Source organism: Engraulis encrasicolus, chromosome 19 (assembly GCF_034702125.1).
Source record: "Engraulis encrasicolus isolate BLACKSEA-1 chromosome 19, IST_EnEncr_1.0, whole genome shotgun sequence".
Taxonomy (NCBI): Eukaryota; Metazoa; Chordata; class Actinopteri; order Clupeiformes; family Engraulidae; genus Engraulis; species Engraulis encrasicolus.
Window position 1 is genome coordinate 42,264,770 of NC_085875.1, and position 18,305 is coordinate 42,283,074.

Sequence of the window (18,305 nt, forward strand, 5' to 3'; positions counted from 1 at the left end):
TGGTTCTAAATGATCTGTGGTAACACCCAGACATTTGTGTGGCTTGTTTCTGCACTGGACGCACTCTGGACAGCACAGCATCTGTATTCTGGAACTCCTCGTCAGGGTCCGTTCGAGATTGTCTGTCTCTGACTCACCCTCTCTTTGACTCGCAAAAAAAAGTGTTTACTGGGCAACATTTCACAACAACATCCCATTTGAACTTTCCTGGGAAAAGTAAGGAGAAAAAACTTCCAGGAGCTGGAGAGAGAAGCAAGAAAGACAGCACGAATGAGAGAGAGAAAGAGAGAGAGAGAGTCAGGGAGAGAAAGAGAGAGAGAGAGAGAAAGAGAGAGGAGATCATGAGAGTGAGGAAGCGAGAGAGAGTAGAAGAGGGCAGTTCTGTTTCCCTACACAGACATACAGGCTCCTTTTCAATAGACTGAAAGGACGTCTTTTTGGAATGTCTAACGTGTGCGTATTATTCCATTTCTCGGGTTACGGGGTCTGGGATGGGGGGCTAAATATCCTAATGATTCTCGTTTTCATGAGAGAACCTCAGTCAACCTTTTCGGGGGGTTGGCCTGAGCTCGTTCTCTCTCTCTCTCTCTCTCTCTCTCTCTCTCTCTCTCTCTCGCGCTCATTGCCTCCTCTTTCGCCTTCTTGGGGATCCATGATGAGAGCAGAGTGAGGAGGTCGAAGCCCCGAGGAAAAGGGCTGCGCTAGAACAGGAGCGGCCCATGCCAAAGCTTCTGTCTGCATTGTGGGTAATGACTGCAGCTGATTGACTGTGGCATACACAATTACCTTGGCTGACTCCGGCCATTACCAGGGCCTTCATCTCTGACTGAGGGTTGGGGGAGGGACACGGAGAGGGAGCCGGAGCGGGAGAGGGAGATGGAGCAAGAGAGGGAGAGGGAGAGGTGGAGGGCTAGAGGGGGAGAGAAGGAGTGGGGGATTGGAGTTGAGGAACTGAACTGAGATGCTATATGGGCGCCACATACTCAACAAGAAAGAGAGAGAGAGAGAGAGAGAGAGAGAGAGAGAGAGAGAGAGAGAGAGAGAGAGAGAGAGAGAGAGAGAGAGAGAGAGAGAGAGAGAGAGAGAGAGAGGCTATAGGGAGAGATAGAGAGAAAGAGGAAGCAAATAAGAAAGAGAAAGAGAAAGACAGACACCCAGAAAGAGAGAAAATCAGAAAACTTTGACAAGCGCACAGGCAAATGTAATCTAGACTGTGGGTAGGGTGGGTGGACAGTAAATGCCGTGCATGTGGGACAACATTGCCGAGGGTAACTTTAGTGTGGGAGGCAGAGGTCCAACGTTGCACACAACTGAAAGGGGAGATTAAAAAAGGAGAAGCAGGGTACAAAAGAGTAGCAGAAGTACCTTGGTCCGCTGGGTCTTCATCCTCAACGGTTTTCATCACTTTGGATTTGTAGTCGCGGAACTGCATGTACCTCAGCAGCCTCCGTACTTTTTTCTGTGAGGGTGGGAGACGAGAGGAGGAAGAAGAGGAGGAGGGGAAGAGGTGGACAGTAGGAGGTGGGAGATCAACAAAAGAAAGCAGAAAGGAAAAGAAGAGGGGCATGGTCAGACAGTGGGAGTGAGTGTGTGTTTATGAGAGCGAGAGAGAGAGAGAGAGAGAGAGAGAGAGAGAGAGAGAGAGAGAGAGAGAGAGAGAGAGAGAGAGAGAGAGGGAAAAAGAGAAAGAGAAAGAGCAAGAGAAAGACAGAGAGAGAGACCCATAGAGGAGTCAGGTAGATAGCCAGAGGTAGACAAGTTAGCGAGGGAAGGCAAGGAGGGGTGTGAATGGGATGGATGAGTTGTTGAGGGGGGAGGGGAGGGGATATCCAGTAGTAGTAAAATAAAGTCATGAATCTGAGCCCTTCAGAGAAGAAAGGCCCTGTCTTTTCCAACTGATGCAGAAACCAAAGCGGGAAACATTTCATGGATTACTAATGAAATCAGAGCGTGACGGAGAGTGCAGGAACAACCTCTATGGGGACGCGAGACTCACTGTAGCAGAAGAGGGAAAACCCAATTCCTAAGATGATACCAAAGAATAGCGATCGAATATCAACATTTATGTTTTACTCAGTGAGGGCGCACATGCACCTGGGAGAGGATGGGGACGCAAAACAAAACGATCCCCATGGCGATGGAAGAGGACCTCTGGTGCAACCCCTGGAGCAAAGTGACATTTGTGTGTGTGTGTGTGTGTGTGTGTGTGTGTGTGTGTGTGTGTGTGTGTGTGTGTGTGTGTGTGTGTGTGTGTGTGTGTGTGTGTGTGTGTGTGTGTGTGTTACCTTGTCTTTTCTCATGAGAAAGAGAATGTCCTCTGCTGATATGACTCTTGCTCCTCTGAGGAGGGAAACTTCAGCAGCCTGATGAAGCTAGTGAGGAGAGAGACAGAGAGAGAGAGAGTTAGTTCTCATTATAAGTACAATTACCAGGTTAAAGGTCAAGGTCGAACTCGTCAAGTTCAAGGTCACTGTTAGGTCAAGGACTACAGCGCATTCCACATTATTACGCAACTGACATTTTTCGCTGTTTCCCCAAATAATCAATACAAATGACAGTCGTCATAATTTTCAAGTCATCAGCCATTAGAGTACAATTAAAACGTTTTTGAATGAACCTTCCAATGATAACGGTATTTTTTAAAATAATAAAAAACTTAAAATGCTCTGTTCCACATTATTACGTAAAGTAGTTTTGAAGTGTTCAAATACAAATTTCTTTCTTTGTTTCCCATTTACATCAAAACAGTTGGAATTTGGTACCTTCTAAATTACATTTCAATGTTCAATACTTGATGATAAACTCTTTGTCTTAGTAACTGGAATGCTGCATTTAACATTGAAGTCAATGGCAGGGCATTGCATGGGAGTTATGGAAGCCCAGATATCCTTGATGCTTTGCTCTCAGCTGTTTTTGTTTGTTTGGTCTGGTGACCCACACTTCACTCTTCAATATACCTGTAGATTTCCATGCCACGTTTAGGTGCTTTGGTGGTATCGACATTTTAACTCACCAAACATAAAACCCCATTGAAAATGAATGGGATGTTATGTCTGGTGAGTTAGAATGTCATCATCTCCAAAGCACCTAAACGTGGCATGGAAATCTACGGGTATATTGAAGAGTGAAGTGTGGGTCACCCGACCAAACAAATAAAAACAGCTGAGAGCAAAGCATCAAGGATATCTGGGCTTCCAGAACTCCCATGCAATGCCCTGCCATTGACTTCAATGTTAAATGCAGCATTCCAGTTACAGCTTATAACAAAGTTTTGAACATTGAAATGTATTGAAGGTACCACATGCCAACTGTTTTGATATAGATGGGGGGAAAAAAGAAAGAAATTTGGATTACAACACTACAAAACTGTTTTGTGTAATTAATTGGAACAGAGCATTTTGGGCATTTTAAGTTTTTTATTATTTTAAAAAATACCGTTATCATTGGAAAATTCATTCAAAAACGTTTAAATTGTACTCTAATGGCTGATGACTTGAAAAATATGACGACTGTAATTTGTATTGATTATTTGGGAAAACTGCAAAAAATGTCATTTGCGTAATAATGTGGAATGCAGTGTATAAGTATACGACATTGACATGGTCAATGTCAGCAGCTAACAGAAGATCATTAACTACCTAGAAATTTGGAAATGGAACTTATACACAGATAAAAGCACTAAGGCCTTTGTGGTCATCAGCCATTATCAAACAATCAAGGTATATGCTTGGTTACAATCTCCTCGAGGAAGGCAGAACAAGCTGACAAAGTATCTATTGTTTTGAAAGCCTTGAAAAAGAAAATGGCACATAGCGTGGTTTTGATGACGACTGAGTAGAGGCTAAAAGCATGTGGATAAATAGTTCAAGAGGTGTCAACACAGGCAGAGAGCCTGACACTGTCATTTAAACGGTCATTCAACTTTAGTCCAGTTGCTGGGGTTTCAGAGCACCTACAAAGCGATGCAAGCTCCGAACTCCTGATGTCGTGTTGAGAGGTAATTGTGGACAGTGCTTGAGCATTTAGTTCGTCAATTTTTCACAAAGATTATTTTTGTCACCTTTTCCTAACTAGCTGTGTTTGATGAAGGTCAAAGGACGAAATGTTGTGAATAGAGTTTAAGAGAGTTTAAGAGTTTAAGAGTTTTATAGTTTTTCTCTGATCAGTGACCTACAGGTATGGGTGTTCGAAAAAAAGTTGTACAAGTTGTACATACAGTTGAGGACGATATTATTAGCCCCTCTCCTGAAATTAGACATTTCTCTTGATTTCTCAGTGAGAATGACCATTATTTACCGTTTCTGTTATTCTGGAAACAAATACACTGATGGAGATAATGTCCAATGAGTTGAAATTGGATTTTTCTGTTACAATGAGTTTAAACAAAAAATGATTAGCCCCCTGATCATTAATAGTCAATATGGCGCCATTTATGAACCAAAACTGACAACGGGCTCTGATAAGTTGTTACCTAAGTTGGCACATGCCCCACTAGAGACGTTGGCCCATTTCGTCACTGCAAAGTGTTCTAGCTGGTCTAAATTGCATGGATGCTGAGCATAGACATTTGCCACATACTCTCCGTGGGATAGAGGACTGCACTATGAGCGGGTCATTCCAGTATCATGGTTTCAGTATCCTTGAAGAACCTCTGAACTAATTTAAATGTATGATTTGGGTTACAATGTTGTTGGAAGACCCAGCAATCCAGATCCAGACCCAGACTCCCTGTGTCTGAGGCTGAATAACAGACTAAAAACTTGATGCCCCCACCACTATGTCTAACTGTGGGAACTGCTTAGTCTCATTAGACCAAAGAAGCATTGGGCACCTGCCTAGATGCTTGTTATTGACCTGGCCTCACCTGGAGTTTTTATTTCAAGAATGACAGCTGTTAGGGCTTGTCATCATATTGGGCTTTGGGGCCATCATCACAGAAGAACCCCTTTACTAAAGGCGGTGCATATCAGAGTGTTATTGAGCTTTGCCTGTGAACATTTGAAAGTGAAAAATTCGTTTTGAAAGTCTCTGCTTTCATCTGATGAGATTCAATAGCACCTGCTTTGATGCATGAATTCAGCTTCTGTCAGGTGAAGAAAGGGATAGGCCTTAAACCTGTATAACATGGTTTCCACAATTAAACTTGGTGGTGGAAGCATCATTCTGTGGCAGCCTCAGTCAAAGGAAACCTTGTTTGGGTGTATGGCACTTTGCCATTTTTACCCTTTTTTGTTTAAACTCATTGTAAAAATGGAAAAGTCCAAATTCAACTTATTGGATACAATCTCCATGGTGTATTAGTTGCCAGAATAACATAGATGTATTAATAATGGTCATTCTCACTGAGAAATCAAGAGAAATGTCTAATTTCAGGAGGGGGGCTAATAATATCGTCCTCAACTGTAATATGCTGTGCCAAAATTATGACAGTGAATGTGAAAGCCCACTGGGAAACTCAAACTCTCATTGCTATTGTGACACAGCACACAAGTACATACTGCACACAACAAAATTGCATTTATGCCTTACCCATGCAAGGGCACATGCCCCAATGGCGCCCCCTAAGGGAGCAGTGCAGCGGGACTGTACCATGTTCAGGGTACCTCAGTCATGGAGGAGGATGAGGGAGAGCACTGGTTAATCCCCCCCACCAACCTGACGGGTCGAAAGTCGAACCGGCAACCTTTGGACTACAAGTCTGACACCCTAAGCACTTACCCATGACTGCCCTATCAAAGACTTTTAACATTTTCTGGCATTACTTCAAGTAGGAAACATTCATACAGTAAGTACACTGTAATTCAAAAGTGGTCCTGTGCTCAAGGCCTTGAACAGCGTATTGCTGCAGGGTGCCTGCCCCTGTACTGTGCCTACAGTAACTCCCTGGAAGTCATTTTGGAAAAGAATGTCAGGAAAATGTAAGGCAAATGTGTTTTGGATATGGCATTTTCTTTCAACTGCTGTCTAGACAGAGCAGTTCCAGGTCTTATTCACTGCTGATGAAGAGACAAGGGCGAGATGTTTTATGGGTGGAACAGTTGAAGACAGATGATGCATCTGGTACTCAGACTGGACATTCTGATATTTTTATCCATGTGTACAATTCAGAACAGAGTAGTAGCGGGCCTCCCTTCTCCAACCCGTTGGGCAGCAATTTAAGTTTCTTGTAAAGTTATTTTGTGAAATGATCTTAATTTCTGAATTAATACATTACTTGTGTTGAGTAAAATCGTTAACTTCAGGTCCAATTAAACCCCTTCATAGAACTGAAATGGTATTGGAAGCATGCAAATACCGGTACAAATCTGCTGAATGCGTAATGTAAAATATTATGTGTTATGTTCATGTGCATAAAGGCAATTAGACCTACTACAACTCAACATAGCAAGAGGGCAATTTTGTATATGAAGATTCTCATATATCCAAGTGATGATAAAAGTCTTGTTGCTTACAACTAAACCCTATAGTTGAACACTTAGGACAACAAACACATTGATGGTGCCTGAAATAGCTACTATCTTAAATATCTTCCACAGCTTACATTTTACTGAGCCTGTGCAACCTTACTTTAAAGCAGTTAAAATAAATGTGTAGGTGTGGAATATATACCCCCTCTTTTTCCAGTTCTGCTTAACAGGAAACTCCTTTAACTCCTGGGGTGTTTCTCAAAAGTTAATGAATTAAAAGAACTTTTATTAGATTAGGGTGAACATGGGGGGAAGCAGGGATGCTGCAAGCATATGGAAACAATCTTAACAAGGTCTGGTGAAAGCGAGAAGGAGTGAGTGAATGAGTGATTCTGTGGAGGAGAGAGAGAGAGAGAGAGAGAGAGAGAGAGAGAGAGAGAGAGAGAGAGAGAGAGAGAGAGAGAGAGAGAGAGAGAGAGAGAGAGAGAGAGAGAGAGAGAGAGAGATGAAGAATGTCTGTTCAGTTCAGCACTATAATTTGGTTTTATTGCCTAAGAGCCAAAACACCTCATCTATCAATGTCACCTTCCTCACAAAATGATAGCTGTCCGCATGCAGATCAGCAAATAAAAACCCATGCCGTGGAATTAACCAACTCCTGCAGCTCTATGAAAAGACGGCCATGTCAACATCATGCAGATATATTTTTAACCTTAACCCCCAAACGTGTGAGCGGGGCCAAAAGCTCTCGACCACTGATTTAAATCTGAGCAAAACAACTCTGATTAAGTGCAGTCCCATCTTAGGACCTGGAAGCTGTCCTCATGGCATAGAACACAAACAAACAACTTAAAAATACATTTTGTACAGAATTACTGAACAGGAAATTAAATTTCAATAGAAGACTGGTAAATGCTAAAACAGTGCTGGATGCCCAACACAGGCAAAAAAATAAGTGCAAAAGTATCCTAGTATCTAACTATGTGAAGTACATCAGCAACTTTGCCTTGTGGTACACGGGATAACCAACAATATTAGCACAATGGCAAATTCCTTTGAAGAAGAAATTAAATTGTGGATAAATAGTTGAAATACATTACATACATGCTTGGGCATCAATGCTCAGTCAAGAGGCGTAGGAGTGTAAATGCATTTAGGGTACAAACGCTATTTTAAAATGTGTATTACTATTTACTGTATTTCTCTGCATGTCTAGTATTAGCATGTTTTAACTGGATTTGGGCACTGTTGCATTCTGGAGTATGCATGTAAATATGATTACATTTCAATGTGGTCTTCGTTTACATTTTCCGGACAATTAACATAAAAATATACGGTAGATCACCCATGTTTTTAACGCCTCTCCAATCATATACAGTACCTTATTAACACCACTACGCCATTGAAGAAAAAGTGCATCTTTGGTGCTTACACTATTACAATGCATTTACATAATGAAGTGCAACAATGATTGTAAAATCATGTACTATTCTGTAATAACATTGTACCACAGAATTCAAGTGAAAGTTGGCATAAAGGCTGGAATATGCTTGCTGTGCTACCTTACACACATGTAAAACCCCAGGTACTCATACTATGAACTATACTGAAACCAAAAATGTTACAACATACAGTATATTGTACATTAATCTAGATCTAATTCATTTCTAATTAAAAGTTAATTTGCTTGTAAAAGTAATAGTCACACTTAATTTCCCCGTCATGTGCACAGTATGTGAGTACGTCTGGATGAAAAGACCTCATTTTTACCTGTGCTGGCAACGACATTGAGCTGTGTGTAAGTCATTTTTAGGTGGTTGCAAACATTAGCTAGTCATAAATATGTTTGCCTGCAAAACACACGTTTCAGCGTGGCACAGTAGATGTAACCAGGCCCCCAGACACGTACACATGTACACATACTCACACACACACATACGCCCATGCAAACACACACGTGCTCAAAGACACATGCGCGCAAACACACACATGCACGCACGCACGCACGCACGCACGCACGCACGCACGCACGCACGCACGCACGCACGCACGCACGCACGCACGCACGCACACACACACACACACACACACACACACACACACACACATGCAATAAGCAACACAAACCTGACATGCACAGAGGGGTGTTGATTCTAATGGGAGGTAATGGAGGGGACTGGGGGGCAGCAAACACTTCATTTAGAATCCCCTTTTGGGCTGGCAGCCTACCAAAGCAGACACACAGACTTGGCCGCCATGTCCGACGCTACCCCTTCACTCGTTTCTTCACTCCTTCGTTCGTTCCTTCGTTCAATTTGGAGACAGGAGACGGGCCCTGTAGTTTTGTTTTTTTAAATAGACAGAATGCCTTTTAGCGCACATCCCCGAGACTTCATTTAGCACCCCTAATGGCGCCAAATCACACAACAAGCTAGGGAAGCGAGTGACACCTCTAATTATATTTACTCTGCTGAACGTGAAGGCTTGCAGGCCTCTCTCTCTCTCTGCGCTCGCTTCTCAGGGGCCGCCCGAATTCACCGGGGGAAGAAGAGTAAGGCTCTGCGCACCAGACTACCCAAGTAGAACCGAGAGCTGAGAGATGGGAGAGGAGAGACATGGAGCTGATCAACTGATCGTGGATATATGATGGTCAGATGTGACAGCTAGCCATGTCGAGAATCAAAACGGGCAGGTGAATCACATGGGGGGAATGGATGCCGAGTCGTTGAGCAGTTAATAACTCACGTTTAACAACGTCTTCCATTTTGTACTTGCAGAAAGGGGCTGGCTGGCTGGCCGGCTGGCCTGGCGTACTCAAAAACTCAAACCAGGCCTCAGACCACATGCTTTCTATATGGGCTTGGAGAGAGTAAGTGTGCCTGAGTAGGTCTATGTGCAAGAGACTGAGTGTGTGTTCTAGAGACTGTGTGTATGTGCGAGAGAGAGAGAGAGAGAGAGAGAGAGAGAGAGAGAGAGAGAGAGAGAGAGAGAGAGAGAGAGAGAGTGTGTGGGGTGTGGGGAGGTGTACGTCAGCAGAAACCTGAAAGGTGTAGATGAGGTGAGGAACGGGAGAAAGACCTGTTGGCTGGGCCCTGGGCCTTGGAAGTGGTTGGAAAAGGCGACTGGGGAACCTTTAGTCAGTCACATCTAATGGCCCTTCTGAGGGCGAGCCGTTTTAATTTCTCCAGAACTTTCTGATGGGGAGAGGGGAAGAACACCGGTGGGGTAGTGGTGGGGGGAAACACAAGCGCGCCTTTGTTGGTGGCGCGAGAGCAGGAAAACCGAGTTAACCAGTCTTTATGATGTTTTAATAACTGCAGAAAAGACTGTGTGGTCCTTCAGTGCCTACTCCAGAGAACGCGTTATATAATACAGAGAAGCCCCCATGTAAAAAAAAAACAGGGCAAAAGACATTACCATACTGTTGTTTTAATGTGTGTTGTCAATTGACATATACTATGGTCGATTACATGGAGACAAATGAATATTCTGCGGTTTCATTACCGGGGTGGTTGTCACATCCAGAGTGGTATGGGATTCGATTACACGCATAATCAACCTCGTCTACAATGTGTATGTAACCCACATTTGCATTCCCCTTCCAAAAGTAACAACCAACTGTCAGCGGGGTGCCGGGTGTTAGAGTTTCAGAGTTATACACTGGGACCATTACGTGAACACACACATCCATACACATAACTCAGAATACTGAACGTGTAGGAACAAAAGATTTTGCTGAATTTCTCTCACATCTCTTCACATACTCTGTACAGTAGAATATCCCTATGGCGAAAATGTATCTAATACTATGAAATATGGGTGTAATTTATTTTACAGACTCAGGTACCAAGGTCCTTACTCCACCCACCATGTGTAGTTAAAAATGTCAGGGAGCACTTTCTTAAGCTGGAATGAAACGGTTAAAATAAATTTCTCTATTAATAAACTTTCCGTTTCGAAACGCTGGAGCTCAACTGCAGCGCGGCTCTCTGCTATATATCAGAATAATTCATGTAATTGCTCTGATTTCACCCGGAGTGATCAAAGTTAGTCTTGCAGTGCCCTGTTGGTTCGCTTTTTCCATGAGGGATGCCTTTAGCCCGCGCCGAACAGTGGGATCACTGTGGACTATTTCCAGTAGCTTTTGCGCCCTCTCCCAACTCTGTTGACAGTTCGGCCCGGGCAATGAAGGACTGTTTTACCATTTCTGGGATGCCAGAGCTATCAAACCCTTCCGAAAATGTGTCTGTTTATTGCCTTTTTTGATACAGTAGTTTATGGTTTCTGTGGTCCAGGGGCTTACCAAGAGCGAAACCGGACAGTGAAAGCAGGACAAACACCGGTCTCTCTGATCTGGAGGTCTTATATGACCTTGGTCTGAGGTTGTCTGGCCCTGTCTGAAACCACTACTTTCTCCTTGCTTCCATTTTTAAAACCAATAGACCCCCCCACCAAGGTCAGAGCTACAGTGTTCCCCCAGTGCTTTATAGTCAAAACCACCTCAACAACACATCTCTCCCACCTTCACTGAGCTGTTTCAATAGATCAAAACATTTCGACGCAAACAAAAAAATAGGTGACATATGAAAATATGTTTGACAATGTTTTCAGTCGTTCCTGATATACTACAGACATGTGGATATACAGGAAATGTTCCCGAAATGTTACATATCAGGGACACTGAAATATGTTACAATCAGTGCTGAAATCAAAATCAGACTGTTCCAGTGTGACGTCCTTCCAACTGTAGAAGTGTATTCCAACTTACAAAATGTGCCTCAGCTTTGACTCTGGCAACTTTCTGAGTTATTTGCAAGAATTTCAAAAGTGTGCTCCATGTGTTCCAGTCCTTTCTCTATGTGATACCCTTTAGAGGGCCCCTATAATTGTGATGGCTTCGACACATTGCAATACATGTCGCTAAACAGGGTGCGATTTGTTGAAGACCCAGAAGGGTAGATAAGTTTCCGATTTTAAGCATTATCAATGGAGTTAAATACCGCAAATATTAAAGTCCTGTAGAAAAGTGGCGATATCAAAACCAGAAAGGGGGACAATCCCCCCGATCCCCCCCTACAAATCGCACCCTGTCGCTAAAGGTAGCATGGTCCACTTATGTAAAGTACATTTGCTGACTTGCTCCACACCTGATACACACACATGGTCTGGCTTGATGGATGTGAATGGACAAGACAGATGAGGTACAGCATAGAGAGAGAGAGGTAGAGAGAGAGAGAGAGAGAGAGAGAGAGAGAGAGAGAGAGAGAGAGAGAGAGAGAGAGAGAGAGAGAGAGGGCAATAAGGAGGAAGGAAGAAAGAAAGAGAGTGAGAAAGAGAGGAAAAGGGGAAATAAAGAGAAAAATTGAGAGTAAGGAAAAGACAGACAAGGGAGGTAGAGAGAGAGAGAGAGAGAGAGAGAGAGAGAGAGAGAGAGAGAGAGAGAGAGAGAGAGAGAGAGAGAGAGACTGCCAGTCTTGCGTCCTAATTAAAGGGATCATTTTTAATTGCACCACATTTTCGAGTGACATAGGCTTCGGCAAGCTGGTTTATGTCACGCTGTTACAGTGCAGGAAGAAAAGGACTAGCTTTCATGGCATGGGATGGCAGAAGTCAAATAAACACGCCTGCTGAACATAATTTCCTCTGCTCGGCTACTGCTTGGGGTTGAAATGAAATCCATTATTTGATTACACTGGAAAAGGTAACAGGAAGCACAGGGGAGTATTCCAGTCACAGCCTCCACTTGCGGAGATCAGTTGCAGTGCTCCCCCTTTGAAAAGAACGGGGAGCAAACAGAGATACTCGGCTGTTTTCAAAACCAGGGTCAGAGCCTAGCCTTTTGTGTTGTTGTTTCTGGTTGCTAGGGGCCGCGGACGACTTCTTGTTACACTTACCGTGCGTAAATATTTGGCTGCGCAGTTTAAGGTGAGACAGTCTTGTAAAGTGAGGACACGGGACATGAATTGTCTGACTCCAGACGGGAAAAGGACCAAACTCCCAACACTGTGTGGAGAACATACTGTACAATGTGTACACAAGGCTGCTTTGCGAGTGGACTATTTTTACCAAACAGATTTGGTAGACTTGTATGACAACAATGAAGTTACCATATGTTAAAATGAAAACAGACAAAAACACCAGCCGATCTCGAAAACACAACACGAAAAAAAGCACAGTTATCGCAAGAAGTCGAATTCCGAGACCGCTTGCACAGACAAAATATTTTGCTAGCGCTTTGCGGTTTAATGGCGGTGTTTGGCGGACAGAGTTATCAATGTTTTCTCCGAGACGAGGAGTCCCTGAGAGCTGAGCCGTGGGGGTAAACACAACAGCAAGTTTTGCTTCTCATCAGCGCTTTGTATCAGCACGATAGCACAGACACCAACAACAACTTACTGGAATTGCCCTGTCCATCCCCGTCACAGCCCAGGAGGAGGCTGTTCCAAGCAGAAAGTCTCGAACAAACACACACACACACACACACACACACACACACACACACACACACACACACACACACACACACACACACACACACACACACACACACACACACACACACACACACACACACTGTCACACAAACAGTGTCACACAAACAGCGAGTCACACACACATAGGCACAACCATGCGTCACATACACACTTATGCACACGTATACAGGAGACTACGCACAGAGAAAAACTGCCGGTTCACTCTCTTTACACCACAGGATGCGGTGTTCCGAGCAGAGGGCATCTCATTCAAGCTCATTGTGTGTCACACACATACCGTACAGTACAGCACAGACAGTGTAGCTTGCACACACATAGTAGAAAAGGCTCATTTGGCACACACAACACAGGCTCTGGGTGTTCATCTGTTGCAAACAAACACACACACACACACACGCACACGCACACACACACACACACATACACAGGTGTACAGTGCATCTCTTAAACGTGCACAAACACACAGACACATGCACAAAACTCATGACGTGCATACATACTGAAGCATGTTAAAACAGAACATTGCTTTGAAGTATATTGCTGTGGCATGAGCTCACGGATGTCACAGTAAATGTGTAAGTGATGGGAAACTCAGTCTGATTAATGATCCCTCCAAAAAGAACACTGGCAGACGACAGCCTTCAAAAAAGTGCCAATGCCTTCTTTAGCTCCATAAGGATTGGTGGGTTAGTTCATAGGTAGAGGAATTTCCATTTGAAGAGGAATAAAATGAGGCACATTAAAACGTGGCCAACTATGGCAACACTAAACAAAATCATGAGGCACGGCCCTGCCGGTTTGCTACTCCAGCGACCCAGGCTCAATTCCTGTCAAAAATAAAGGCAAAAAGCACTATATATTACCTATATATTCAGACCCAACACGACAACATGAAAGCCTGCAAGTTGCTGCTGTGAAAACACTGCAAAAAAGGCCACAGACAGTGCAGCATAACTATTGTATCTAGAAAGGTTAGCATTTACTATTTAGAAACGTTTTGAAGCATTTGATTTAAAGATGTACACATTAAAGGATCATTCCCTCATTTTTGGAAATGTCCTAATTTTACACCTTTAAGTTAAATAATTGAGATTTACCTTTCTCCTCTTTTTCCGGCCTTTCACCGAGTCTGTTCCTTTAAGGGACATGACTTCAGGAAAGGCATGAAATCTTTGACTGCAATATCTTAAGGCACTCACACATTTACAGTAAGTTAAACCAGAGAAAATCTATATAACATGTTCTGACGTGGCCTTGCTAATTCGCCAACCTTACACTGTGTTTCACAGACCCAGTGCAACAGCAAAAACCCTGTTTGACCATGAGCCTTTATGCTGCAGCCCAAAGCAAACCACCCACCGTCAACCCGCACCCCAACCCTCACCTCCATCACACCCCTTGTCAGGCCAGATCATGGGCCTTCATCCACCATCAACTCAAACCCCAACTTCCATCACCAACCACCCCCACCACCTCAACCTCTTGTCAGGCCAGACTCTGGGCCTCCATCCCCTCCTCTGGAGCTGGAGCGTGTGTGTCTACAGATAGGATCACGGCCCCAGGGCCAGCAGGATCAGCAGCACCACAGCAGTGGCCCTCTCCTCCCCTCTCCCCTCTCCCACTCACACTAACACTTCAGTCTGTCCCCCCCCCCTCCCCTTCAGGAAGCGGCGGGCTAATTGGCGCCGGCACGCCACGGGCCTCTGACATATCTCAGGAAGAGCACCTGAAGGAGAGGTGACATGCTAATTTCATGCATACCACGCTGGGCCCGCCCCAACAACTCAACAGCTCAACAACCCCCACACTACACTCACCCCCAGAGCCTGGCCTGGCTCGGAGCTCAACGCTGCCTGTCGTGTCGGCCAGTGCTGAGTGTGTGTATATCCGGGTGAGAGAGCTCCAGAGACCTGGGCAGGGCCACTGACAGCTTTGACCGGGCCCAGGACAAAATCTGAAAGTCCCCCACCAAATACATACAATGTCACGAGGGCCCAATTCAGGTCCCCCCCTTCTCCCTGGGCCCCGGACCACTGATCTCTTTGCCCCCCTTCCTTGCCCTTGGATGTGAGACTTCGCTTGGGGGTGAGGAGAGGAGAGGGGGGGGGGGTTGAGTCAAGTGAAGCCCAGGGCCTTGGGTGAAGTAAGGTGGCGTCTGGGAGGGGAGGTGAATGGGGTGTACCACAGGTTTCAGTAGGCAGACGATGCCAGAGCAGACCCCGTCGCGAAAAACCAGACCGACCACAGCCGACACGCACGCATGCGGCATGAATGGCCTCCTCAGAAGGTGAAAATAGTGGAAGATGGTAAACGGAGAGAAAAGGGGGGGGAGGGGAAGGCGGCAGGCGAGTTTTTCGACCTGATTGCTAAAAAATAATCTTGTGTAAAAACACCAGTCGTCGCCCCGTCGTCTTGGGCAAGGGCAAGGGCATGAGAGACCACCGGGGGTGCAGATGTCTGTCCGTCCACAAAGTCAACAGGAGTCAACAGAAATATAGAGAAGACTACCAGACAAACACCCTCTAAAAACATAAACAAGTCTGAGTATTCTGAGGTTCAAGGTTTTCCCTTTTTGCTGAAGAGGTCTGATTTTTAGTGAGGGGTAAGCCCAGGCTCAGACTGTAACTGTTCCTTTGTTTTTTCATATTTTTCGTTCCAGTGCAAAAGGTGCAGGTCTCTCTCTCTCTCTCTCTGGTTCTCCTGATTATTTTAACAACTGGCAAATTAGCTTATGGTGATGAAGTAAATTTCATGGGGTGGTTGAGAAGGTTTACCTCATGATAAACGGTGTACCTATCTTTTATTGGCCTGCCACCTGGGAATTGCATGTAGGTGTAATGATGTTAGCACAGTTCAACCCGAAATCTGAGAAATAAATTAAACCAAATGCAGTAGCATTCATATAATATGAATCAAACGATCGTTCAATGCCTGGATTATGATGCAATATAACCATAAAACAGTCTAAAAGCATATACATTTTAACACATTTTTTGTGTATTCATATTCTATACATCACTTCTAACACCTTCAATGGAAGGTGAAACGCATGGCCAATGTGCTATGCATAATTATATCAAACAGCTTACATGAAGCAGATGGCCCCGAGTCAAATATGCAGCAGTAAGCATGTCATTATTCCACAATTCCATCTTCACGTTACACTCCCATTCACATGCACGGCACTGTAGCATTCCAGACACAGACTGAGATAGGGGGAAGAGGTGCTCATGTTGCCCTAAAAAACCAAAATGGTGGCCTCATTTCAAGCAGAATCGTACAGTACAGAATATGAAGAAAATTGCTGCAGTAGCATAAAGCAAAAAAAGGGGAGCTAAAACAAGGCCCTGGGGGGAATCCTAGCGAAACACAGGAATCATAGAAGGACTTCTTAGGGGAATAACTGCCCTGTGAAAGCCGATTCCAGCCAACTTTTGCACCTGGAGCCTCAGGAAGCAGTCAAGTGAACCCTGATTCGCATGGAGTGTGTCAGGCAAAAAAAAAAAATCTGATGGCTTTTCACTGCACTGTTTGGGTTACTGGAGGGTGGTGGTGTGGGTGGAGGAGTAGAGACGGACATCGACGTTGTGCGTACCCTACCCACCAGGACCTCGCAGGAGCAGAGTACAGTACATCAAATCACACAACTGAACAAACGAACGAATGAGCAAAGGAAGGAACCAGATGATGAGGGAGCTTGAATTCTCTGAAGAATTAACTGTGGCTACCTGTGGTGTGTGCAGGGCTGCTGAAAGTTTTTTTCCGGGCCCAGGATGAGGTCATCTGAAAGAGCCACCCATCCAATGCATACAACGTAATGAAAACCCAATATTGGGCCCCCTCTTTCCCTCGGCTCGGGACAACTGACCCTGACTCTGAATTGCCGCCCCCACTTTGTCGGCTTCCTTAGTGTAAATTGGTCAAGTGTAGTGCCCTCATAATAGATCTCACAGAATAGCTTGAAAAAAATATCCTACGTGTTGCATATTTCAGTTGAGTGTAGTGTTATGTTCGATACAATTTTGGAAGGAGACAGTGAAAATTGTGACGGACTCCTTTTACACAGTCTCTGCTGATTGAAAGAACAGATGGCAGTGCTCATGTGAGTGATGGATACAGGTCCCACAGTGTCTCTACTCTGTGACAAGGCTGTGACACTGAACACTAGGGGTCACTGTAATGATCTCGCCCACACATCTCTCTCTCTGGTTCACACACATGGACACACTACTATCGTGAGCTTGCAGAGGCACAGGAACACACAGACAGAAACACACACTATGGTATATATGCAGACATATGTATGCACAAGCACATGCATACACGCACACACCCACAAACCCCTCTGTGTAGATGTCCATTTCACAGATCTCTGTCTCACAGTACACAGATACAGTACATTATACTTATGTGCACACACTTAAAAAGCCACACTCACTTCAGCCAGTACAGGACAGACGACAATAGAGCAAAGGCATGTGTAGGTGCATTTGGTACATAGGTACAAGGTTACAAGTATTTAACCCATTGATGCTGGATGCTGTGTATATGCTTAATTGAGCTAGTACAGGCACCTGGAGCAACACAGATGCAGCATTCAGGCTCATGAGGTTTGAGAAAAATGAGAAAAATGTGGGTATATTAGAGCTAAATCTATTAGAACATTCTAATGCAAGAGGGGATGTCTTGGCTATTAACCCATTAATACCTGAAGCACCTGCAAAAAATGCCAGCTGACTGCCTAAGCCCTTGTTGGGAAAGTTGCCCTCAGCCTATAAAAACCTAAATATCTTAGCCTCTGATGCACATAAAACATCAAATGAGTTGCATTAAAGCCCTAAGACCCTCATCTTGTATTCGATTGTGTTCATTCACATGCTGTAACATACCAACATTTTTATTTAAAAAGCTAAAATCTCAAGAGCCTGAATGCAGCGTATAAGTGTCTCCAGGCATCAAAGGTTAAACAACATATACGAGTCATCAGGCTAAAATGGGTTAAATGCAGCTCATTTCATGTTTTTACTGTATGTGCTTCAGAGGCTGAGATGTAAAGGTATTTCCCAAAAAGGGCATGGAATTTTAGCGAGCTTTTTTTGCAGGTGTCTTGGGCTAAAGTGGTCAGCATTTGTGACTCACCCAAGAAAACCAAAGCAATTAGTAAAAAAAAATCCTTGTTTATCAATGTTTTTATCATGATGGTGTGAAATACACAGGAAACTAACAAATAGTTGTCCTGCCATTGGGTGAGCACAGATGTTCCCAGGAAGCAAATGTTTTGACTCTTGGTGAGTCATTGCGCACGGACGCTACTATGAGTTTCCCCTTGCGATGTCCCGAAGGACAGATCGCACACATTATCATCTCGCAGCTGATAAGCATGGAATGAGGATGTGGAGAAATT

At 44.3% G+C, this 18,305-nt stretch overlaps 1 protein-coding gene across 2 annotated transcripts in view; it reads right to left on the reverse strand.

Moving 5' to 3' along the window:
• supt3h (SPT3 homolog, SAGA and STAGA complex component) overlaps positions 1 to 18,305 on the reverse strand; it is a 146,344-nt gene that overhangs the window by 47,432 nt on the left and 80,607 nt on the right. For both annotated transcript variants that reach the window (XM_063184487.1, XM_063184486.1), the window contains exons 4-5: positions 2,286 to 2,372; positions 1,366 to 1,459 (exon numbers count right to left, since the gene is read on the reverse strand). In XM_063184487.1, coding sequence (XP_063040557.1) covers positions 1,366 to 1,459; positions 2,286 to 2,372 — 181 coding nt within the window. The remainder of the gene's footprint in view (positions 1 to 1,365; positions 1,460 to 2,285; positions 2,373 to 18,305) is intronic.